Here is a 26052-nt window from a genome sequence, read left to right on the forward strand (position 1 = left end):
GCCACAAGGAGGACAGGGGAGGGGAAGGGAGTTGTTTTAAAAATATTTCTTGAAGTTATTCAAAAATGTTAAAATTAGTTGCCCCATATTTCTACTTACATCCAGATTTAACTTCAGTGTGAACCAGAAGTTGTTCCTTCCCTAAGTACTTAATGAAGCACTTCACATGTGCTTTGTTGTGAGTGAAATTATTGATAGTTATACTAGATACAGTCTCATTGACGATATTATAGTTTTCCCGAGCAATTAATTCGCGATTCAATTTCCAGATGATGTGGCTTGCGTTCCTGTGAGGTGTGTAATGTTTTCCAAGAACACAGAATAGTTTCAGGGTGGATCCTCTTTCAATTTCAGGAGAAGAAGGAAAAATGTCAGCATCTCTAGTAGAGTTCTCATCTGAAAACAAAATTAAAGTTATCACATAACCTAGTCTCTTAAAAGAATGAGAAAATATAGTACTTACTTTGTTATCGAAGTATATGCCCAGAGATCATTTCATTGTTTTTTTTTTTAAATATAGTTCAAATAAAATGCTCAGATGGCACCTATGTGATATATATTAATATAGGTATTGTGCAAGAATGATTTTCTATATCTTTGCCGTTGAGAATGTATAGCAACTGTTAGTGACTATATTGAAAAGCATTTTTGCAGCTGAGAATTTGCTCTGTCAAACTGTGTCATTTCGTGTTCTGTATCTGCTGTAGTTTCCATGGAAATAAGTAGGAGGCACCACTTTTGGAGCAACCTACAGAATACTGATGAAAAATAAAAGCCTGTGGTTTTCCATTCAGGTCTGCTTCTTAACCACTTCAGAACCAGCCATACAACATTCACTGCAATTTCAATAGTTACTGGTGCAAGCTTAAACTGACTATGGAACTGCCACACTTCTAAAAAATAAATTAATTAATTAAAAAAAAACTCCAAAACATTCACACATTGTTACTGTTATTGTGACTTTTAAGATCAGGGATAATGTTATTATTCAGAAATTCATGTAATGATTACTAACATTTGACGTAAACTAGATCTAAAAGAGCAGACATTAACTGCTCCTTGGATGCTCATGTATTACAAAGTTAGTAATTTGGCCTACAGCAGATCACCAAAGTTAAATCTTGACAACCCAACAAGAACTGAACCGTGATACAACTTCCGGATGCAATGTCCTCCATCATCCTGTGCAAGAGGTAAACAGCTAACATTGTAACTTTTAAAATATTAAAAACAAAAAAAGACAAAAACTTAAAGCAATGACAGTTTGCACACCACAAAGAGAGATCAAGAATACCATATGTAAGTTAATCTTTCACTCTACTGTAAACTACCTACTCACCTGCTAACTCCTATGTTTAAAATATTCTGGTTTTCATATTAATAACTCTTAAAAATTACATTTGGCAAAGGATCCTTGATGGGAAATTTTCTATTGGCAAAATGAGTGCTAGTAATTAAGAAACATACCTGCTATAGATCTTCTACAGAGCAAGATAAATATCCAAATCCAACAGTTGAACATTTCCTTTTCAGTAAGTATGGGCAGGAAACACTGTCAGGAAATAAAAATATTAAATAAATAAAAAGCATGTAGTTCAAGTAAAGATGCCCTTGTAACTTTAACACTTTGCAAGCATTTATATGACAAGAATGATGACCCACTTGTGTTCAATTTAAGTACTGATTTGCCTAAATGTTAGTTTCCTGCATGATGTGAGAAATCTGATACAGTTTTCCAGTTTTCAAGTTTTCCAGAAAGATGAAAGGGGCAAGCATATCTGAAACCCTTCTGGACGGGATCCAATCTGTCTTCTAATTGCAGTGTGAATCACAGAACCATAAAATCACTCAGGTTGGAAAAGACCTTCAAGATCACTGAGTCCAACCACAACCTAACCATACTGCCCTAACTCTAACAACCCTCCACAATCATGTTCCTGATCACCACATCCAAATGGATTTTTAACACATCCAGGGATGGTGACTCAACCACCTCCTGGGAAGCCTATTCCAGTGCTTAACAACCCTTCCTGTAAAGAAGTTTTCCTGATATCCAGCCTAAACCTCCCGTGCCACAACTTGAGGCCATTTCCCCTTGTCCCATCACCTGTCACCAGTGAGAAGAGACCACCCCTGCTCTCACTGCAATCACCTTCCAGGTACTGGAAGGGAGCAATAAGGTCTCCCTTCAGCCTCCTTTTCCCCAGACTAAACAGCCCCAGTTCCTTCAATCTCCCCTCGTAGGCCATGTTCTCCAAGCCCTTCACAAGCCTTGTTGCCCTTCTTCGGCCTTGCTCCAGCACCTCAGTGTCCTGTGTACTGTGTACACTGTGTACTGTGTACAGCGTACTGAGGTGCCCAAAACTGAACACAGTACTCGAGGTGAGACCTCACCAGCACCGAGTACAGGAGCAGGGTGACTTCCCTAGTCCTGCTCACCTCACCATTCCTGATACAAGCCAGGATGCCATGGGCCTTCTTGGCCACCCGGGCACACTGCTGGCTCATACTCAGCCAACTGTCCATCAATACACCAAGGTCCCTTTCCATCAGGCAGCTTTCCAGCCACTCTTCCCCAGGCCTGTAGGGTTGCCTGGGGTTGTTGTGACCAAAATGCAGGACCCAACACTTGGCCCTGTTGAAATACGTACAGTTAACCTTGGCCCATTAACCCAGTCTATCCAGGTCCGTCTGTAGTGCCCTTCTCCCCTCAGAAAGATCAACACTGCCTCCCAACTTGGTGTCATCTGCAAACTTACTGAGGGTGCACTCAATCCCCTCATCAAGATTAATAAAGATGTTTCATAGAAGCTGCCCCAGTACCGAGACCTGGGGGACAGCACTCGTGACCGGCCACCAGCTGGATTTAGCTCTGTTGGCCACAGCTCTTTGGATGTGGTCATCACCCAGCGGAGCATACGCCCATGCAAACCAGCCAGCTTCTCCATGAGAATGCTGTGGGGGACAGTGTTGAAGGCCTTACTGAACTCCAGGTAAACCACATTGACAGCCTTACCCTCATCCACTAAGCGGGTCACCTTGCCATAGAATGAAATCAGGTTTGTCAGACAGGCTTTACCATTCGTAAACCCATGCTGACCGGGCCTGATCCCCTGGTTGACCTTTAACTGGTCCATGGTGGCTCCCGAGATTATCCGTTCCATAACCTTCCCGGGCACTGAGGTGAGACTGACAGGTCTGTAGCTACCAGGATCACCTTTCCAGCCCTTTTTGAAGATGGGCGTCACATTTGCCAGTCTCCAGCCTGCCGGGACATCCTCGGTTAGCCAGGACTGCCAAAGAATGATGGAGAGTGGCTTGGCAACCACATCCTCCAACTCCCTCAGCACTCTAGGGTGCAATCCATCCGGCCCCATGGACTTGTGAGTATCCAGCCTTCAGAGCAGGTCCAAAACCACCTCATCAGAGATAAAGCAGGGCCCTTCTGTTCCCCATCCCTTTCTATCAGCGCAAAGGGCTTTGTTCCCAGGGATTAACAAGTCTTACTATTAAAGACCGAAGCAATGAAGGCATTAAGCACCTCAGCCTTATCCTGATTGTTTGTTACCAAGTTGCTCTCGGTGTTCAACAAATGAAAAAGACTCTCCCTAGCCCTTCTCTTATTGCTGATGTATTTATAGAAACATTTACTGTCACCTTTCACCCTAGTGGCCAAGTTCAGATCTAGCTGGGCCTTAGCCTGATTTTCTCTCTGCACAGCTTCACCATATACTTGTAATTCTCCTAAGTTGCTTGGCCACTCTTCCAAAGACCATAAACTTTCCTTTTGTTCCTGAGTTCTAGCCAAAGGTCTCTGTTCAGCCAGATCGGTTTCCTTCCCTGTTAGCTTGTCTGCCATGACTTGGAGATGGTCAGCTCCTGCATCTTTAAAATAACTTCCTTAAAGTATTCCCAGCCTTCCTGGGCTCCCATGCCCTTCAGAACTACCTCCCAAGGGACTTTTTTAACCATGGACAGAAAGAAACCAAAGTCTGCCCTCCAGATGTCCGAGGATTGGTAAGAAAGAGAATTACATTTATTTGAAATTTGGCCTGCCCAACCATCCTTTGGGAGCAGGCATTAAACAAGGCTAACTCTTAAAATGGCTAAATGAAAACTGCATTCCACTCAAAAATAAAGGGAAGTTCTAACAGTCAGATGACTCTTAACTAGCCCTGTAGAACACACACCAAAGACTATGCTATGCAGTGTGGTCAGCAGTGATGCAGTCCACCGTACTTTACTAGCTAGGTGACTAGTGATTGCGGAGCAACTAATGCACTTCAGAGACAACTACTGATATCAACAAAACAAAGCAAATTAATCAAGAGCTCTCTAAGATGATGTGTCTCATATGAAATATAGAAGAAAGGATGAACCCAATACAAATCAACATTCTGCAAAAATGAATTACAGATGCTGTGCTGGCATAAGAACTTTTTTTCCCATTTCAAAAAGTTAATCATTTTATTAGATAGTTAAATAAAATGTTTTGTAACAGCTCAGTGAATATGGCTTTAATCTTGGAGGAAATACTAATTCATGAGAACACCAAATCCTGTGTGTGGCATGTGAAGATAAGCATTTATAGCTGTTTACAGGAAAGAGCTTGGGGCATTTAACATAAATGATAGAGCTCTATTATTTCTTTTTTGTAGCCTTTAATACAAACCTGTGACAAAAGCTCAACATGTATTCTTAATTGTAAAGACTTTGGGAAATAAAACTAATGTTAAAAACACAGTTTTTCCTTAAAAAATAAAGCAAAAAAGAGGATAAAACTCTCACCACACAGCAGTCATCTAGAGTGAAGCAATCTCATTACTCTAACTAAAATGGGTAATAAGTTTTCTTATTTGGAGACTATTCAAAATATTATCGCAACCTACACCAAGAACAAAACAAACATCACCCCAGACAGGGCACACAGATAACTATATTACTACAGAATAAAATGCCTTCCAGATGAGCAAACACTCCATTTATGAGAAATTTTCAATCAATTTACACAATTTTTTTTAATAAAATTCACAGTCCATTTCAACAGAAAATGTAGTGGGGAAGAAAAACAACCCTTCAAGATGACATGGACATTTGATTTTACCTGGGAGCAATGATTTTTCTTCTGGAAATTAAATTACTGTATTGATCACATGCAAAAAGAAATTGTGAGAAATAAAGAGAAGAGAGTAAGAGCAGAAGAACCAACCCGGTTAAAGCTTTGAAGGATGGATGCAAAAGCTCTTAACACAGAGAAATGGAACAATCTGCCATATTAAAAAAGAAAATTAAAAAAGGCCTATAAAGGCCTATTAAGTATGCTTCACATTTCCCACTGTAAATCTTTTTTGTACGCTTGGAATTTTTCAAAACGCTAACAGTTTCTGCTGAAATCTTAGAATGCCTGTTCTGTATTTTTGAAGGCACGAGACAGAGGCTGCTTTCAGCCAAAAAAAGAGTTTAGGCACTTCCAAGAATAGGGAAAATGTTTTCATGACGAGTCTTACCCTAGCAATCCCACACTCCCACACTCTTAGTGAATAATTGCGACTTAAAAGCACAGGGAAGTCATAAAACCCATTTCCAAGTTACGCTTGTGCCAAAAATATTCCAAACTACTGCAAATTCTACTGCAGTGGAACACAGCGCTAAGAAGCCCAGGCATGGGAAATCCAGCTGCAATGCCATGCCAGCTTACAAGCTTTCAAAATATCTTGGTTCCTTGCACTTACATAAAAGATTAAACAAAGATCAAACCCATCTATACTCAGCAATCTCCTTGTCCTCTACCCACATCCGGCCTTCTGTTCTGCTCCAGTGCACCTTTAGTGCACATCACATAGTCAGATACTTCCACTTGCTAAAATAACTTCTTTGTTGTTGTTGTTGTTAAGTAGCAAATGTAAATGGCTTTGCAAGTATCTGATTTTGCTGAAATAGAGAAATGTAGAGGATCTAGGGAGATCCTACAATGTTTCTTCCCTGCTGTAAGCTGTTCCGTCGGTTCAGTACTGATGCTGTAACAGCATCTCTTTCTGCCTTCCCCAGTTTAGCAGATGGTTACTCAGGGTGCAAATTGCCAATTACAAGATGTCAGAAATCAGTGTAGCAACTCGGCAGGTTACAGATCTGCTTACATCTTATGTGGTTATCACTATAATCATACGTGACTAAATAGCAGTTTGGCTGTGTACTTGCTCAAGACACATGTGAAAGAACTGAAAGAACAAGTCACACCATAAACTCAGAAATGTTTCACTTAAAGATGACCCAAAACTAGGGGAAGAGGTTGATATACCAGAGGGCTGTGCTGCCATCCAGAGGGACCTCAACAGGCTGGACAGATGGGCTGGCAGGAGCCTTACAGCATTTAACAAGAAGTGCAGTCATTCACCTGTGGGGGAACATGTTTAAGCATCAGCACTCCTTTACCATAAGGGTGGCTGGGCATAGGATGCCCAGAAAGGCTGTGGAGACTCCTTCCTGGAGATCTCCAAAAGGCACCTGGGTGTGCGCTTGGGCACCCTGATCTGGATGTCCCTGCTGGAGCTGGGGTTGAAACTCTTCCAATCTCAGCCTTCTGTTGGTTTGTGAAAGACAACTACAAAAGCTAAAATCAGAACAGTAAAGAAACAGCATGAACATAACTGTTTTCTTCAACAAGAGCAATTTAAAAATTTAATTCATCAAAACAAAATTTCTGGCACAAAGGGGGAAACTCAATGAAGGTCACATTAAAAAAAAAAAAAAGTAATACGCTTGATAAAACTGTCACACCAACAAAGCCTCAGGGTTTCCATTTTTAATTTTGAAATTTAAGACATTTGGAATAATTATAGTGTAAATATATGACGAAGCCAAAGGAAAAAAAGACCCACAACAACTTTTCCCCACGTTTTCTATGTAGTGCTACTTCTCCAATAATATTTCCCTTCTTTCAGGATAGGAAAGTTTTTTCCATTCAAATCTAATTCTATGATTATTTTTAACAATACAGACACATGCTTCTGCACACAATGTAGCTGTTATGCCATTAATAGAAATCACAGTACATTTATAAATTGAACTGGCAGTATGTCTTTAGCCTACATAAAACATAAGCTCTTCAAGAATTTCTAACAGTTCAAATCTAGAAAGCTACTCCTTCTTACTAACTACAAATACAACGCTTACAGCAATCCTAATACAGAAAAACTGAATAGTTGTTGGTGTCTTTTATTCAGACTTTAGTAGCAATTGTAGCATCTCCAACCACCACATACAGAGACAGCCTCCGCTCTATACCTGATCAGTCAATGCTGACTGCCAGGAATCCAGGCCTGAGCTATCTCAGTAAATTAATGTAGCAACAGACTCGTTTGGAAGAGCTATAAACATAAGTGTCCCAAACTCCACTATTCAAATCTGTTAGTATTTACAAAATCCAGGGGGGAAAGAGGACATTCCAGGCACAGAATGCCTGAAGTTCCAAATATGAACTCCAGTCTCTTTCCTAGAAAACAGGCTGCAGAAGCATCAGCTCCCAGGACCAAACCCAAGGATGAGTATCTGTGGGTATCAGAGGAGCAAGAACAGAGACCATCTGCACAGGTCAGAGCAGAACAAACAAACTGGAGGAATCAGCAGAAGTGAGGGGGAGTTTATGCCCTTTCTGACATCCGTAAGCTGTACAAATTGCACTTTGACAAGACCATTCATGGGAAAAGCAGCAGACTCCACAGCAAATGATCCTGAGCACACTGGTTTCATAGCCTATAGCCTCTAACCAAGCCAAAAGTAGATAGCTGAACCTAAGTCCAGGAAGAATAAAAATAAACATTTCAATATTTCAGTTAAATAGAAGTTCAAGCCAAAGAAGATAAGCACATTTTCTCTTGAAAAATAAACCTATTTATATTTGAAATGATGCCAATTTGCTACCATTATCTATTAAAATCCCTAGAATAAATTCTTAGTGTTATTCAAACAATACAGATTTACTGAGGAAACAGGAAGTTTATGGAAAAATCCAAAGGAGCAATGTGAAGCAGAGCTCCATGAAGCCACAGCAACTTGTTCTTTAGATATCATAGCAAAAAATAGAAATAAAAAATGCTGCATCCAGAAAGTTCAATGACATTTTAATTTACTAGCTGTAAATTGACTGGAACCTGAAAAAGCAGGAAAGACATTTTCTTCTGTCATTCTCCAAATAGAATTAGTTAAATAAAAAATAGGAACAACATGATAAGATACTTTTGTTCAAAAATCCTGAATGATGTGGTGGCCAGGCAAGGTCAGTTCGGTTAATAACTGCAGATAATATTACTTTGTTTAGCATACATTAGAGTTACAAATGAAAAGCTTGTTTTGAGAAACCCTTTTCTTCGGTATAGAACATTATTTACCAGCATATTATCACATTTTGATATAAAATGCTGTATATGATATTAAGGTCTTTTTTTTTTTTTCATTTTAAGTACACAATCAGATAGAATTTGAGAAGTATCTCTAAAAAAAAGGCCAGGACAACAATACTACCCTAAGTGACTGTTGGCAATTACCAGAGAGAACTAGAGATATTGTCACTGCAGGTCATTCTTGTTTTTATTGATAAAGAAAATTTTCAGGAAGGTTTTAAATAGACCCTGTGTACAGGTCTGATCCTGGGAGTTTTCTTCTTAGAGTTAGTGTTTGAGGAACCACAGATGTTAGTGTATGCACTGATTATTTTGTCACAGATCTCCAGTCCATAGGCCATCATTAGGTGAGGTAGTTGCCTTTGTACCCACTCCTTGGGCACAGCCACTCAAAGAAAGGTGGATAGCAGGACAGAACAAGACATCTCTGCCAGTGTAAGCAACTAGATGAGAAATGGATCCATGCATTGCCCTTTAAATAAAGGTAGAATTCTCATCAAGAGAGAGGTTTTTTCACAAGGCCAGATCCAAATCCCTTTCTTACCTCCCAAATCCAGGACCTGTTTTAATTTGAAGTTCATGAGAAATATACATCAGTCCACATGTAAGAGGGAAGATACTGTACTACTTTAAAGCATTTGTCCACTGTGCACAGCCTTGCAGTTGCTACCCACCATAGTGCTACACGTGTGACTGGAACAGGGAGGACCATGCAGATAAACCTGTGTTCCCACAGATAGAAGAGGAAAAGAGAACAAGATGAGAATAAAATGTATCATCATGAAAAGATGAACATGACTGTGCAGTTTACCAACCCTCATACCACAGCTATTCTAAAAAAGAGATTCAATCATTATTCCAGAAAATGTTATAAACTCATCTTACAGACACAGCTGATAATGAGTTTTGCATTTGTACAACTCACTGCAATACATTATCCTGGTTTTCATAATTAATTTGAAATATAGATAATATGTGCCTTTACATCCTGTATCTTTTGTAGAGTGGTTAAGAAGCTTACCCTGCATTTCCACTTCCAACATCCCTCTGCTTTTCCATTGCGGATACCTAAACTTACTCATATCAACTTCACAAGACAGTAAAAATTACACTCCCAAGTATTTCACAGCCTTCCTACCCAGTGGACAAATTCTTCAAATAGTTGGAGCTCGACACAGAGGAAGCAGGCATTCGTGCAGACTGCTGCATGAACGCAGCACGTGTATGATGTAACAGGGAAACCTCTGTACAGCTCATCTTCACCAGATCCTTCACCTTCCTCTGTGGGACACCACATCCCCTCACTCACCACGTTAAGAAATACAAGAGCCTCTTAGCAGCCTTCCTGCAGCTGAATGTCTGAGCACGCCATCCCCTGTCTCCAGCACAGGAGGCAGCTGTCTGTTCTGCTGAGTATTTTCTCTCTGTGCTCTGATTCCAAATGTTATTTATCAAAGAACCAGTCTGGACGACACAACCAAATGCTGACCACCTTGCTAACACAGCCCATCCATCTAACCCATTTTTCTTCTGTTTACTACTAATACTAACAATATTTTCATATTTCAGCTCAAAGTGCTGGCTGACAGAACTACAGAATGAAACCAACTACTACAAACAACTCGATTTGGAAGTCTGCCAGTACAACAGTTTTTTACTTGAAGATGCTACACGTCCCAAGAATGCAAAAAATCATTCATTGGATTCACAATGTCACAATACACCAACTTAACACTAACATTCAGACTGAACCCCAGCTATTGCTCCGTGCACTCGCCTAGAGAACCAAGTAACGAAGTCTCTCAGAAACAGAGCTCAGAAGTTGTGCTCAGGCTTTTTAGGCGTTTATTTTCAACATGTGGCACACAGACGCCACAGACGCGCAGTGTCGCGGTCTAGGCGCAGGCGATACCTGTGACAGATCCGTAACAGGCAACGACGACGGCTCTCGGGGCACAAAGCGTGCGCGCACGGAGTGCGGGGCCGTGTATCCACCAGCCCGAAACACCTCGGGTAAAGCCACTGCGGAGCGTAACGCGTTCTTCCCCAAAGCAAGCAAACCGGCAGCTCAGCCACAACTCTCAGCTCTCACGTCAGAGAAACAACCGCCATCGCCGCACGGCGCGGCTGCAGCCTGCGACGGCCCCGCGGCGCCGGCACGGCTCCTGCCGCCGAAGGCGCCGGTACCTACCGCGGCGGAGCCCGGCTCGGCTACAGGCGGCGAAGGGATCTCACACAATAGGAAGTCAGCGGGTGCGGCACGGCTACGCTTTTTCCTGTCACCCTGAGAGAAGGCGGCCCGCCGAGGCGAGCTGCTCCCCTCGCCGCCGCGACAGAACGCCGAGCTCCCGCCCGGCGGAGCCCACCGGGCCCGGCGCCGCTTCCCGCCTCCCGCCCGCCCTCACCACCTGCCGGGCCGGGCCGGGCCAGATACCGACCTAAGAGTGTCCCGCCGGGCCGTGGTTTCCACAGCTGTCGATGGTGGGCGCGCTGGCACCCATCTGACGCTGCTTCCAAAGCGCTTAAGTACATCAGCGCTATAATGCATGTTGATACACATCGTCTTTAAATTGCATCAACGCGTACAGTGAAACAAGAGGGCTGGGTCGTGGCCGTCGCTGATGAACGCTCAGGGACGCGCCTTATGCATTATTTAGGTCATCGGTGCCGTTCAGAATAAATACGAACCCTTTTAAAGCTTGCAGATGCGTGCCAACTAATGACAGCCATCAGCCACATAAAACGGAATAAAAGGAACAAGAGTTGGAAGGAAGATTACAATTACGTGAGATGCTGTGCAAATGGAATGACATAGTCCCCAGAAATACGCCTCCTGATAAGCATCCACAATCCTTTCTAAGAAGGCAGTCCCTGAGAACAGATAATGCACTATTGTAATCAGTGTCGATGCCATCCAGCAGTCTTGCCCCTGGCCAGAAGAGATCCCTGCTAGTTTGACTTGTTAATGCCAGATTAGCATCCCCGGGAAGTCAGAGCAGACTAGAAGTTGCTGCCCATGCAGATGCAGGAGGCTGTTTTGAACCCGGTGAGGTCAGAGCTAGAACCCGTAGCAGATGCACTTGGCTCTTGCTCAGGCCCACCACCACTGCCTGTCACAAACTGAGTTGGATTCAGAGATGGATGCTATCTGAGAGATGTGCTGCCTCTCTGTCCATGGCTGCTCACAGTCATCAGTGTTTCCCCAGCATGTTTCCACCATATCTGCCCTGTCTCCGGGACCTCCCTGCTTTTCCCAATCCAATGTCTATGTGCAGAAGTGGGATCAGCCTGCTAAGGGGGGATCATACCTATTTATTTATCGGAGGAGTAAATAAATGCTCTATTTTGTTTAGTTCGGGTGTTTAAAGAAGTCACAACTAGCCCGCACATCTGTAGCAAGCAAGCTGCAGAACTGTTCATATCAGTTTCCAACACTCTGTCTGCACGTCTGCACAATTTGGATCATGTCAAAGAAGGGCAACAAAGCTCATGGAGGGTGTGGAGCACACATCATAAAAGGAGTGGCTAAAGGAACTGGGATTGTTCAATCTGGAGGAGGCTCAAGGGAGGCCATATTGCTCTCTATAACTACCTGAAAGGAGGTTGTGGAGAGGTGGAGGGAGGCCTCTTTTTGCAGATAACAAAAATAGGAGGAGAGGTAATGATCTTATATTGTTCCAGGGGAGATTAAGGTTGGATATTAGGAAATACTTCTCAGAAAGAGTGATGAGGCATTGGAACAGGCTGCCCCTGACCTTGGAGGTTTTTCCTAGAGGTTTTCAAGCGAAGGATAGCTCTCACATGGAGTGACACAGACTAGACTGGCTATAGACATGGACTAGATGATCTTATGAGTCCTTCCAAACTTAATGATTCTGTGATTTGATGAATCTGCTACCTGTCAGCAATTTAAGCTGCAATTGCTGGTTTTTTTTTTTCCTCTGCAAATACACAGTGCCAACACTTTCTCCCAATCCCAGATGGAAAAGTGAGCAGGCTGGTTGACTGAGTAAAATGCTCCAAGCAGAAACCCAACTCTTTCAGGCCATGCTGCTGGTATGCTGGTGTGCCATCAGTCCTTCTACCCACTTCATTTACTCGCTCCTGCTGCTGTTTGTCATCTAGCTCCTGTTTGCTTGTCTTTTTCCCGCAGAGCAGCATTTACACTCTGCACCTCAGCATCCACTCCAACTTTCAGAGCAGTCCCGCGCCTTCACTTCTTCAGCTAACTCCCCATAGCCACCACCGCAGAGGGTAGCCTACTGATTCCCCTATTTGTTTTGAAACAATGTTGCCATCTCTTGATCATCTGTTTCTCATCTGGTGAAACTGCACTGCACTGATGTTTCCCTTGCTATTAACAGGAATTTTAATAAGTTGGTACTGCAATATTTTGAAATTTCCCCTCTATTTTGCTATTAGATATAGAACAGAACTGTGATGAAGAAAAAGATTCAGACTGTAACCTGAACTCTCCTTGATTCTGCAAGACCTTTGATGTGTTCCCACAGTACCTCCTTATGTTTAAATTGGAGTGATATGGTTCAGAGAGAGGACTATTTGATGCGTAAGGAACTGGTTGGATGGCCACAGCCAAAGGGTTGTGGTTAATGACAGTTGAGATGGAAGCTGATCATGAACGGTGTCCTCCAGGCGTCCATTGTAGGACTGGTACTCTTGAGCATCTTTATCAATTACATAAATGATGGGATTGAGCATACCCACAGCAAGTTTCCACACAACACCAACATAAGTGGTGAGTTGATATGGCAGAGGAAAGGATGCCATCCAAAGGGACCTTGACAAAAGGTGGGACCATATCAACATAATGAGGTTTAACAAGGCCCAGTACAGGGTGTTGCGTTTGGGTCAGGGCAGTCCCAGATCTCCCCCAGACTGGGATAAGAACTTGAGAGTAGCCCTGCCAAGAAGGACTTGGGGGTCCAGATAGATGAAAAACTTAACATGAGACAGCACTATGCACTTGATGTCCAGAAGGCCAGCTCATCAAAAGAGGGATGGACAGCTGTGAGAAGGAGGTGATTGTCACTCTCTGCTCTGCTCTCATGGGGTCTCATCTGCAGGAGTGCATTCTGGACCGGGGACCCCAACTCAAGGACATGGAGCTTTTGAAAAGGGCCCTGAACGGGGCCATGAGGGTGATCTGAACCCTGGAGCACCTCTCCTGTGAAGGCAGGATGAGGGAGCTGGGCTTGTTCAGCCTGGAGAGGAGAAGGATCTGGGGAGACTTCATTGCAGCTTTTCAATATTTAAAGGACGATTGTAAACAGGAGGGAAATCAACTTTTTACACAGGTAGGTAGTGATAGGACAAGAGAAAATAGTTTTAAACTGAAGGCGGGGAGAGTTAGATTAGATGTCAGGAAGAAGTCTTTCACAGAGAGAGTGGTGAGGTGCTTGAGCAATCTGCTCAGAGAGGTTGTGGATGCCCATCCCTAGAGGTGTTCAAGGCCAGGTTGCATGGGGCCCTGGGCAGCCTGATCTAGTTGTTGGCAAGCCTGCCTACACCAGGAGGTTGGAACTAGATGGTCTTTGAAGTCCCTTCCAACCCAAACTATTCTGTAATTCTATAACTCTTCTTTACATTGTTTGCACAGGAACCTTGGACTTGACCTTTTATTTGCCTGTATCAACACATTAGTACAGTACATTGTTTTTTTAACTTACTGACAGATGTTTTAAAACAATATTTTAAAACGATGAAAAATTTTACCAGACCTAAAAGTAGTTATTCACTTGCTAAACTTCTTTAAATCTCCAGCCATCCTTCTGACTGCTTAAAGACTAGGTACATGCTCTAATTAAAGCTTCCTTTGTTTAAAATGTTTTCATGGAGGCTGTAGCACTTAGGACATTCCAGGATGCAGAGGACACTTAATGAAAGCAGCAATAACTGTTCCAGTTACCACCATCTGTAATGATTTAATCGGAGAGGGAAAGTGCATCTTACAGAAAAACAAAAAAAGTTGATTTACCAAAAATGATTTGCCATAGAAGTCTGGAAACTTTAGAGTATAACAGTAATCATGCCAAAAGATGCGTTGTCACATTGACACTTAAGGGTGCTTTTATCCTTTTTGTGCTAGTGTTTTAAAGGACAAACTCTTCTGCTGTGAGGATGGGAGAAGAGTGAAGCTGCTATTCCTGGAACTTCAGGGAAGAAAATACCCTTGAAATGAAGACTCAGTGTTTTGATTGTATTCTGTTCTGCTCCTGTGTGCTCTTGGCTAGTGAGCTGGCAGTTCATGGATGGCTGCTTCAGAGACTGAAGAACAGATTTCAGGTGCTACTCCTTAGAGAAGGGAATGTGTGCTGCCCACATAGGTAGAATGAGACAGGACGCTGAAGAACTACTGCTAAAATCTGATCCTGATCACCCATTAATTTTTTACATCACAGTAGCTCAGTTTGATACTTCGAAAAGTATTTATCTTCTGTATTATTGCCACATGCTATAAAGATATTAACCACTGCACACTTACTGTGAGTCTGTATGAATTCACATTTGGCACAGAACAGAGAATTGTGGAATTATCTGGGAAAATGAGGTGCATTTTCACTGTAATTTGACCTTGCAGAATTTAAATGTGCGATCTTGATAAAAGCAAGCCTGACATGAAACAGAGTTTTCATTAAGTTGGTTTTTACTCTGAAATGGTTGAAGATGCACTGATGTATTAGGAAAAGTGTGTGTGAGAGGGGAACAATGAAAGTTACGTAACTTTTTCTAAAAATTGCCCCAATATGTAAGAAATCATCAGGCATTTGAAACTGTGGTTTTTAGAAACACTTAAAACCTTTGCCTCATTAAGATGCACGTACATCACCTTCTGCCCAATTGCAATGCAAAGCTTACAAAATCAATGGAACCACACTTCCATCTATTTCTATTCTGCCTACAGCTATCCAGGCTCCCAGCCTTTATGGCAATACCTTTGTTTTTCCCCTATGTTGCATTGAGGCATCAGTAAGACCTTGATGAACCATTCTCTTGAAAGCCATTCTTTCCCCACACTTGGTGTAGGATATTGACTTATTCAAATACCAAAGCCATGATTTCATCTTCCCATGAACTTGATCATAATTGATCGTAATTGCAAGAGGAAGCAGAAAAACATGGTATCATCAGTTTGTAAAGGAATCTGTTTACATTATTAAGTCCAACTGGAATTACAGCATTCTAAATGGACTGTATAAGAAGACTCAATTAATCAAGACTTGATTTCACTGTTGCAGCAGTAATGCCACAATCCATGTGGACAGATTTTGTAGCTGGAAAATAATTAGCATAAAAGCAGTTTGTACCTTTCTGTTTTAGTATTTTTTCACCAGAAGTGTAGATCCTAATTATAGCCTATTTCATGCTTCTCATGACTAAAAGGACAGCAGTGTGTGTTTGAAAAAAAGACTTTCCTGGTATTGACAACAGAAAATAAAATCAGTAGTTTTTACTTATACAGTTTAAGCGCTTGAGAACTTATGGCTGAACTGCATGGTAACATTCAAATGGATATAATTTCAGGTTTGGTGGATCAGCGTAACAGGAGATGGGTAGCATGATGGTAAAAGTTACAGTGAAAACGGCTTGCATTTACAGTACTTCATAATGAGATCGTGAAATGCACATGACTGCATAGCAATGCTGCATGATGGAAAGAATCATTTTAAGAACAATACTGTCCCTGTCTGTAACAGGATAAAACTTTATTCTGCATATGAAGATGCGCTATTATAATTTTTTAAAAGCTACAGCTCTAAAGCAGTACAGGCCCACAGAAGATGGCCCCAGTGCCCCAGTGTCACCTCCATCCCACTGATAATCCTGACTCACTGCTGGTGCCAGTGCTAGACGCTGTACAAGGTAACTCTGTGCCGTATCGTGCGTTAGGTTGATATGCTTGATATGCATGGCTGATGCCTTGATGCCTCATTACTCTGAGTGTAAAGAGGAAGGATCGCTGCTGTCTTTCACTGATTTATTTTCATTTATTTGTGTGTAGTTCTGCAGCGAGTGTCCATCTATTCCCTGTGATTCAATTTGTCGGGGGACTGAAAATTCACTGCAAACAGTCAGATCCTGTACCATGTATAAATAAATTAGTAATGTTCTTCTTGGATTTCATTTTAAAATAACAAAAAATGCTTTTCAAAACAGCAGCACCCTCTAAACCATGTTTTAAAGCTCCTGATTTATGCCTGTGGCCTTAGTTTCACTGCATCACACTAACCAAGACTACCACAATTTTATAATATGCCACAAAAAAGTACAACTGTATCATTTTAGTTTTTTATATATTTAGCAGAAGACATACAAGCTGTCCAAAAGTAATAGGATGAGTAAGAAATACGCTATTTGCCATGTTATGCAGTGAGCAACTGTCCAGATTTAACATATACAGAAGGATTTTTAAATCTAGATTACTTTAATTATTTGCACATGGTTCTTAAGATGTTAATCTGTTGTCAGGAATATTCTTTTTCCTCAAGAAAAGAATCAGGTGTTTTCCTAACGAGGCCACAAAGCCGTTGTCCATTTCAGAATAGAATACGGAACTGCGCAACACTTCCTTCCCATCACATCTTCCCTTACAGTATTGCAACACCATAACATCAGCTGTAATTGCAATCAGTTAAAATGCTGGCAGAGAGGGAGCCTTGCCTTCAGAGGCTTACTACAGTAACATTTAAGATGTTTTCATCCTACGGTAACTCAGGCTTCCCAAACCTTTTACTACGAGTACAAAGGCAGGGAAATATAATTATACCCATTTGTACAAGCAGGCTGAAGGAATTATTGAGAACCTCATGTGACTTTAATGAAAGGACTGCACAGTGCCATTTGCTATAATTTCCCATAATGAGAACACAATGAGCAATGAATCCTTATTACCAAGATACAAAAATTACCTCTTACAAAAAGAGCCCATCTAGAAATAACAATCACCAACATCGAGAACAAGTTTCTTAAAAACAAATATTTCAAAAAAGACCAAAAAAGTGGAAAAGCCTCATACCTAAGAACGACTTATTATACAGATATTTCTCCCTACATGCCATGCACAGCTTCGAAAAGATTTGTATGTTATTTCTAGAGCGGGCACCTTGTGAAGGTGGCATGGCTGACAGCACTTCTCCAAATTAAAGTTTAGGAAGCACAGTACCACACCAACAGTATAGAATATATGGGTAACATATAAAATATGTAATACAGTTAATGTACATAAGTAACAAAATTTCATTTTTAAGGTATTTTTATTAAAACTTAACTTAAAAAGAATAAAACAATAAAACTTGTAGGATATTTGACATTGTTTTTGTAAAACTAACATATCAGGCTAGTTTACTGACAGGGGCTGCAATTCTTAGGGACATCTCAAGGTGCTGGTCAGAGATTTTTTAATGAAATTGTACTCTTCCTGTGCTTCATCCTTAAAAAGAGATGCTCACAAACGTACATACTGCCAAAAAAAAGGTGAAGACATGAATAAGGCTCAACTGTGAAGTGAGGGAATTTTTTTTCTGGTAACAGGGCTCTTATAAACGTCCAGTTGAGAGACAATTTTTTGAGTTGAATATCTGATCTCTATACCTTCCATTTGAAAACTTGCAGATAATGAATTTATATTGACTGAAATTGGAGTCTCAAGTATACAAAAAACTGGTAATTTTTTTTTTCAGTCTTGAAACCTATTCTCAAATTCCTTTATCAAAGCAGAAGGCAAGGCTGTATTTGTTCTCCCTTAAAATGGCTTTGGTTGTTTGTTGCAGAGCACCACTTCAACATGTTTGCAACAGTCTCCAGAAAAACAGCAGTTTCATTAGTATTATCACTGAATCATAGTATGGGTTGGGATGGAAAGGACTAGAGATCATCTAGTTCCACATCCTACATGTTGTGGGCAGAGCTGCTTTCACCAGCTCCGGCTGCCCAGGGCCCCATCCAACCTGGCTTTGAGCATCCAAGGGATGGGGCATCCACAGCTTCTCTGACAGCCTGTGCCAGGGCCTCACTACCTCATACATCAGATTTCTAGAACTGTTTATGTGCTTAAGAGGAAACATCTTCAGTACTGTCTCTGAGTTCCAACTGACTTATTCAGTCTGTCTAAACATTGAACTGAATCCCTTGAACAGAAAGTAGCTCCTCTAAATGTCCTTCCTTACTGCAACAATTTCATTTCTGTTTAATGAAGAGTAATAAAAACCAAGGTCACTAAATTTAGAGGTCCTTAAAAACGTAGACATACTTTGAAGAAAATTAATAGTGTAAAATGAAAAACCTTCAACACTTACACTTCCAGCACTACTGAATTATACCCTAAATTGCCAAACTTGATTTAAACATTTTAAATAAATAAAAATTTGGGAAGAAAAAGAAAAAAAAAGAGCAGATAAACATTAAGAAAACTTAAGAATTCTACTGTTGCTTAATGGCTTCTGCCCTTGAAGCATTCACACTAAAAATCTGGAGTGACTGTGCTTATAAATGTTGTTGCCAATGTCTGAACCTAAACGTACACAATATATTCACAGAAAGTAAAAATTTGCTATGAGACAACTAACTCATCAGTGCAGGGTGCAGTGCATGGTGCAGGGGGTCCACGTTCCCAGAGCAGCCCACACAGCACTGAGCTCTGCACTTGTTGCTGGACCAGTGCTGATGTCACACTGATGTTTGGCTGCAGTTGAACAGTGCAAGCACAGCACCAAAGCTCTCTCCAGCCCCAAAACCAGAGGCTGGGGGTGGGCAGGAGTTGGGTAAGGAATACAGACAGGGCAGCTCCTCCCCAGAGGGATATCCCACACTATGAATGCCACGCTGAGCAATAAAGGCAGGGAAAAGAGAAGGAGAAGGGCGGTCTTGTTATAGGAACGCCTGTCCTCCCAGTTAAGCTTCACAAGGTACAGCTGAACATCACTACTGATGGGAAGTAAAGAACAGTTGTTTTCTCTCACATTGCTTCTATGTGGTCTTGATTTTTTTTTTTTCCACCACTTTTTAGTCTAACTAAATTATACTTATCTCAACCCCTGAGATTTTTTTTCCACTGTATTTTCTCTTCCTCTTCTTTTGAGGAGGTTCAGTAGAGCAAGTAGCATAGTGGGGTTTAGCTGCCTACCCACGTGAAACCATCACACAAAGAACAATAGCATACATATTTGTCTTTGACAATTATTAGGGATCAAATACAGACATCCAAATCTCACCAAGTAACAACCGTTTGTACTGTTACTAAGATAAAAACTGTGACCTGTCACAATATCTCCCTCTTGTGTCACTATTACTCAGAACAGCTAAACAGTACTGTTTACATTGAAGTTACTGAACTTGCTAACAAAAAGAAAAAAAACAAAAACAAAAAACCATGTACTACCATGTAGCCTGAAAGAGTCACAGTTTGTTCAAAATCAGGAAGGAACATACACTTTATGCTGATCTACTGACAGTGTGTTGTGGTTTAACTCAGCAGCCAGTTGAGCACCACACAGCTGTTTGCTCCCCTGCAAGTGGGATAGGGGTGAGAATAAAAAATGAAGTTCACAAATTTGTAGGTTGAGATAAAGATTGTTTAATAAAGGAAAATTAAAAAAAATAAAAAAATAAAAACCAGAACAACATGATGTACAATGTACTTGGTAACCACCAGCCAGTCAATCCCTACCCAGTCCCTGAGCAACAGCAGTCCCCATCAAATTCCCCACTGCTATAATTTAGCATGACACCATATGGTATGGAATAACTGTTTGGCCAGCTTGAGTCAGCTGAGTTCATTCTGTCCCCTCCCAGCTCCTTGTATATCCCTACACCCCATGCTGGTACAGCAGCATGAGAAGCTGAGAAGTCCCTGACTCAGTGTAAGCACTAACCAGCAACATCGGGTACCATCAAGACCATCTAAAGAATATGAAGGTGCACAAGTCCATGGAACACGACGAGGTGCATCCACTAATCATGAGGGACCTGATGAAGTTGCCAAGCTGCAATCCATCATATTTGAAAGGTCATGGCAGTCTGGTGAAATTCCCACTGACTGGAGAAGGGGAAACATAACCCCCACTTTTAAGAAGGAAGAAAAAGATCTGGGAAGCTACAGGCTGGTCAGTCTCACCTCTCCCTGGTAAAATCATGGAACAGATCCTCCTGTAGGCCCTACTAAAACACATTAAAAGTCAAGATCAGATGACTGGTGATAACCCACGTGGCTTCATCAAGAACAAATCATGCCTGGCAAAATTGGTGGCCTTTTATGATGGAGTTACAGCATCAATGGATAAAGGAAGAACAACTGATGTCATCTAGCTGGACTTCTGCAAAGTGCTTGATGCTGTCCCGCATAACATCCTGCTCAGTAAATAGAATAAATATGGGTTTGATGGACAAACTACTTGCTGGATAAGGAATTGACTCAATGCTCACACTCAGAGTTGGAGGTCAGTGGCTCATTCTCCGAGACGATGGAGACCAGTGGCAAGTAGTGTTCCTTGGGGAATGGTGGTGGGACCAGTACATTTTTACATCTTGGTCAGCAGTGTGAACACTGGGATCGAGTGCACCCTCAGCAAGTTCACCAACCTGGCCTTGAACACCTCCAGGGACAGGGCATCCACAACCTCTCTGTGCAGCCTGTTCCAGCACCTCACCACTCTCTGTAAAGAACTTCCGCTGACATCCAACCTCAATCTTCCCTCACTCAACTTAGAATCATTTCCCCTTGTCCTGCAGTTATCAACCCTTTCAAAGAGTTGATTCCCCTCCCCTCTGTAGGCTCCCTTTAGGAACTGAAAAGCTGCAATGAGGTCACCCTGGAGCCTTCTTCTCTCCAGGCTGAACAAGCCCAGCTCCCTCAGCCTATCTTCATAGGGTAGGTGCTCCAGTCCCCTGATCATCTTCGTGGCTCTCCTCTGGACCCTCTCCAACAGCTCCCTGTCTTTCTTGTACTCGGGGCTCCAGACCTGGACATAGTATTCAGTATATCATTATTCACAGTATTCACAGTATGTCATTGATGTCATTGATAAAGATGTTGAAGAGCACCGGTCCCAAGTCAAACTCCTGGGGATGCCACTCGTTACCAGCCTCCACCTGGACATGCAGCCATTGATGACCACTCTCTCTCTGCGGCCTGTCAACTAATTCCTTATCAATCAGGTGGTCCACCCATCAAATCTACATCCCTCCAACTTGGAGATAAGGATGTGGTGGGGGACCATGTCAAAGGCCTTGCTCAAGTCCAGGTAAATGATGTTGGTCACCCTCCCTTTATCCACCAATACTATTACTCCATCATAGAAGGCCACCAGATTGGTTAGGCATGACCCTTTAATGCATGCCCCACAAAGATCATCTGAACTTAGAAAACAAAATCCAAAGTACACTTCTCTACACAATTATTGCCTGTTCCAGTTCTCTGATTGCCCTAGATAAGAATAGCACACTTTGCTGAGTGTGCTATTTCAATTAATCTTGAAGACTGAAACTATTGTAGTCATATTCCCAATTCAGAGGAGTCCCCAGCCTTCTTCACTTCCCTTGCTATCTGAAACACTAGGGATCATAGGATAATAATTCATGTCAGACAGCATATCAGGGTATCCCCAGGTCCATGTCTTTTTCAAATCATCAGCAGATTGGATCATATGGCTCATGGCTTTACCCTGTGTAGTCTGGAAGGTCTCAAAAAATTGCGTACACCAGAAGACGCTGGTTTGTTACAGTCACAGTAAAAAAGATGTTCAGGCTCCAAGGAATCACTGAAAATGTTCTACTAGAGCTCAGCATCAGTCACAGATGAACTGCAGAAGGCCCCCTCTTCCAGCTTGCCCAGGTCCACTGGGTGCATCTGCTGATCTCCACCAGTTTGTGGCACCTGCCAATCTGGGTAGCAAGTACTTCCTCACCTTCTTTTGGTCTTGATGCAACCAAGTCATTCTGTGATCAGTCATAATTCCCATCACCTCAGCCGTTTTTTATCTGGTGGTTTATTTACAACTGCAATAAACCTGAAAATTATGAAAGGGTTTTTCACCTCCCTTGAATTTTTAATAATGTAAAGTCCTTTGTGCAATTGTCTTCTCTGTAACTTCCTAACCATCTTCCGTAGTACCATACAAGTAACTTCTAGCCATAAGGACTTAACTGCTTCATATGTTTTGAGTAATTATTTCCAAAAAGATCAAGCCTGCTTACTTAAAAAATAAAAAAAAATTAAAAATCCTGATCTTCTTAGCTTGTAAATCCATATTCTGGTTACAGCGGACTGGAGAGAATATAGTGTACTTATACAGGGTACCAACAAAACATTCATATAACACAAGGATGCTGCTGTCTGTAGGCACAGCTGTGTATCAGTGGGGTTCCTACTCCAGTGCTGCATCACTGTACAGCACACGCTGTATGTGAAAAGCAAGACTTTTTAAAATCAGTACAGTATTCAAACAGGGTTGGGGTTGAAGTCCCAGAGATGGACCCTGAAAACAGATAATTATGACTCAAACTAGAGGATATTAAAAACACCACAGGTACTCCTACTGCAACAAAACAGTAGGATGCAGAAGGATGATCATCTGGTTTCCACTCTTCTTTTTTAAAGCACATCAAATACTATTTTAAGAATCATTTCAGACATCTCAGGAAAAAAAAGTGAAAAGCAAAGAATGTGATTATTTGGGTCGTGTGTTTGGAGAACCACATCATTAGACCAATCATCACAGACCAACTAGAAACAACAGTTACGCACCATCATCTTTTCTGTATTTAAGGGATCAGAGCAGATGTCTCAGTCACAACCATTCTAGAAACTGACAGACTGGCTCACAGGATACTCAATCTCTTCACCTGCTAAAGAGAGATTGTCTACAGGGATTGCTATTTATCCCAGGCATAGAGCCAGAACTTGTTTCAGAAAAGGCAAAAATTGAGTCTTGTTGATCAAAGCTCGCACTTCTGTGAAGTTCTCTCTATGGCTGCTTTACCTTCATTTTTCAGATGTACCAAAAAAGCCCCTGACACCACTAGCTCTTCTGCACATCTGGAACTGCTGATCTGCTCAGGATCCACCACAAACACATACCACATGTCACATGTACAGGCCTTATTCCTCCAGTCCTTTCATTCTCTGAGAGCTCACCTCGCAAGGAAGAATGTTCAAGTAGTGCATTAATAATATGCAATTTGACAGAAATTGGAATAAACAAGATTCAAAGTATGAAGTATATGCTTGATGGCATTTTGCTATACTGTCTTGTCATGACCCTTCAGATTAGTCTTGAACTACTTTGAAATACAAGGAGCATTTTTGGTACAAATATGGAGGTAATGATAGGGAAAAAAATACACAAGGACTTGAAGTTAAAAACTAACCAAAAAAATTAGAAGCACCTAAGAATATCATAGCTATACTGTTCTCAGTTTTCAATTTGTTTAATAAAATATTTAAAGCACTCATCTTGACTGCCATCTGGTGGACAACTGTCTACAGATAAAAGCATTGACACATGCTATTTAAATGAGTGAAATGAGGGAAAAGCAAGCAGTTTGAGTATTAACTCGTAACCAAAGAGCTGAAAATACTTGTCTCTAGAAAGATTTAGCCTAAGCAAACCTTTCCCAAATTTGGGGACCCACAACAGTTCTTTATACAGAAATAAGTATATTAAAGTCTTTGAAGCCTTAGCTAGCTTCCTTTCTCTAAGGAACCACTGAGCACTGAAAATATCACTCCACATCAGTAAATTGCTGTGATTCATTCACAGAACCCACACAGCAGCAAGATCTATAAACAATAGTCATGTCTTCAACTTCAGAACTGCATTGACTAATCTGACCTCAGTTCAAAAACATTACAGCAATGAAAAAAACGCAAACCCTTAAACTGAACAGAATTTTGATTTTAAGCAAAGCAGCAGGAAGAAATACTCTGCCTAACAGGCAAAAAATTAATTCCTTGTAACATCTCCAACCACCTTCAGATACTACTTAAATGAAAGAAAATGCCAGTCTTACTCCCTTAGTGCAGAAAAAGATATTACAGTTGTAGAAAGCATAGGTAAAAAAAAAAAAAAAACAAAAACAAAAAAAAAAACAAAAAAAAAAAAAAAACAAGAAAAAGAAAAACCAGCAAAAGAATTAAAGAATATGAAATATTCTTATCCACATTAAAGAATACGAAATATATGAAAAGCATGAGCAGAGTCATTGTAATTGCCATTTTAGCGTGGACCCTGCAAATGGAAGTAGCCAATCCAGCTGCTCACCTGCAGGACAGAGGGCTGAACAACCCACAAGAGAAAAGGGTCTGGACCTCTCTGCTTGAAATGGAAAGAGGCATCTGCCCCCAGCACCCACAGTGCCACCAACCCCAGCAGAGTCCCTGAGTAATAGATTCAAGGCTCTCAGGCAGGCAGGAATGAGGGTCTGGAAAGCAGTCAGAACCCAGGCCCCGAGAAGCACATTGGGACTGCGGGGAGCAACAAGCAAAGGGAGCGGGGCTCGTCAGGACGCTGCATCAATACCAGTGTGACCAAAGAAGGGCGGAGAGTCTTTGCAATTGGGGACTTTTCACTGGGGGGCACTGAGGCTCTCATTTGCCACCCAAATAAGCTCTCCAGAGAGATGTGCTGTCTTCCAAGGGCACATGTTAGAGACATTAAGAAGGCTCTACCACAGCTCATTAAACCAAAGACTACTATCCTTTTATTGGCAGTCAGGTTGGCTCCCAGGATGCTGCAACGGGGAAACTAAAGAATGTTAAGAGGAACTTTGCATTCCTTGGAAAGATGTTGAAGGGATCAGGAGTGGAGGTAGTGTTCTCCTCAGTCCTCCTAACGGGTGGCTGGGACTCAGAAAGGAGAAGGAGAACATGTAAGGTAAATGACTGACTGAGGGGGTGGTGTCTTGATCAAGGTTTTGGGTATTTTGATCTTGGGCAGATCTTCGAGAAATCGGGTGTGCAGGCTTCTGATGGACTCTGACTGAGCAAGTGGTGCACAAGTGAGCTGGGAAACAAGCTTTCTGAATTGATTACCAGGGCTTTAAACTAGTTTTGAAGGAGGAAGGGAGGGGAGATAGATGTGAGAAGGGCCGGGGGATGTTGTCACTGTTGGAGATCGCAGGGAAAAACTTCTGAGTTGTCCCACAGGACTGTGTGAGGGATCTTCAGAGAAGGTCATGTTGCCAATACCCTGTCCAAAATCTTGTGTCCCCCTAGGGGTAACTGTACCTGCTGCTTCTCTTAAGTGCCATTTGCATTTAGTATGGGAAATAAACAGGATGAGCTGAGGATCTGTGTACAGGAACAGGGTCATAATCTCATTGCAGTTACAGAGAGACAGTGGGACAGCTTGCATGACTGGAACGCAATCATAGAGCACTACGTTCTTTTTAGGAAAAATAAGCTGGGGAAAGGAGATGCAGGAATTGCTTCTTTTTTGATCTCAACAAGAATGTACTGAGCTTCACCTGAGGGTGAGTGAAGAATGTGCAGAGAACTTGTGGGTGAGAATTAATGGGAGGACTGGTATGGCTGATATGGTTATAAGGGCTTACCAGAAGTCACCAGATCAGGAGGATGAAGTCAGTGAGGCTTTCTACAAGCAGCTAGAAGTAGCCTTACAATCCCATGCACTGGTTCTTA

General features: G+C 41.8%; 1 protein-coding gene across 2 annotated transcripts in view; it reads right to left on the reverse strand.

Moving 5' to 3' along the window:
- Nucleotides 1-10645, reverse strand: part of IL31RA (interleukin 31 receptor A) — a 38377-nt gene extending 27732 nt beyond the window's left edge. Inside the window, exons 1-3 of one of the 2 annotated variants that reach the window (XM_042875423.1) lie at nucleotides 10591-10645; nucleotides 1468-1552; nucleotides 100-396 (exon numbers count right to left, since the gene is read on the reverse strand). In XM_042875423.1, the coding sequence (XP_042731357.1) occupies nucleotides 100-396; nucleotides 1468-1522 (352 nt within the window). In that variant the 5' untranslated portion in view covers nucleotides 1523-1552; nucleotides 10591-10645. Of the gene's footprint in view, nucleotides 1-99; nucleotides 397-1467; nucleotides 1553-10311; nucleotides 10504-10590 lie in introns of those variants that run through there. The other variant, XM_042875422.1, reaches the window with a different exon arrangement.
- Between the last annotated feature and the right edge of the window lie 15407 nt (nucleotides 10646-26052).

Source organism: Lagopus leucura, unplaced genomic scaffold (genome assembly GCF_019238085.1).
Source record: "Lagopus leucura isolate 7727_CA_CO unplaced genomic scaffold, USGS_WTPT01 Super-Scaffold_100014, whole genome shotgun sequence".
Taxonomy (NCBI): domain Eukaryota; kingdom Metazoa; phylum Chordata; class Aves; order Galliformes; family Phasianidae; genus Lagopus; species Lagopus leucura.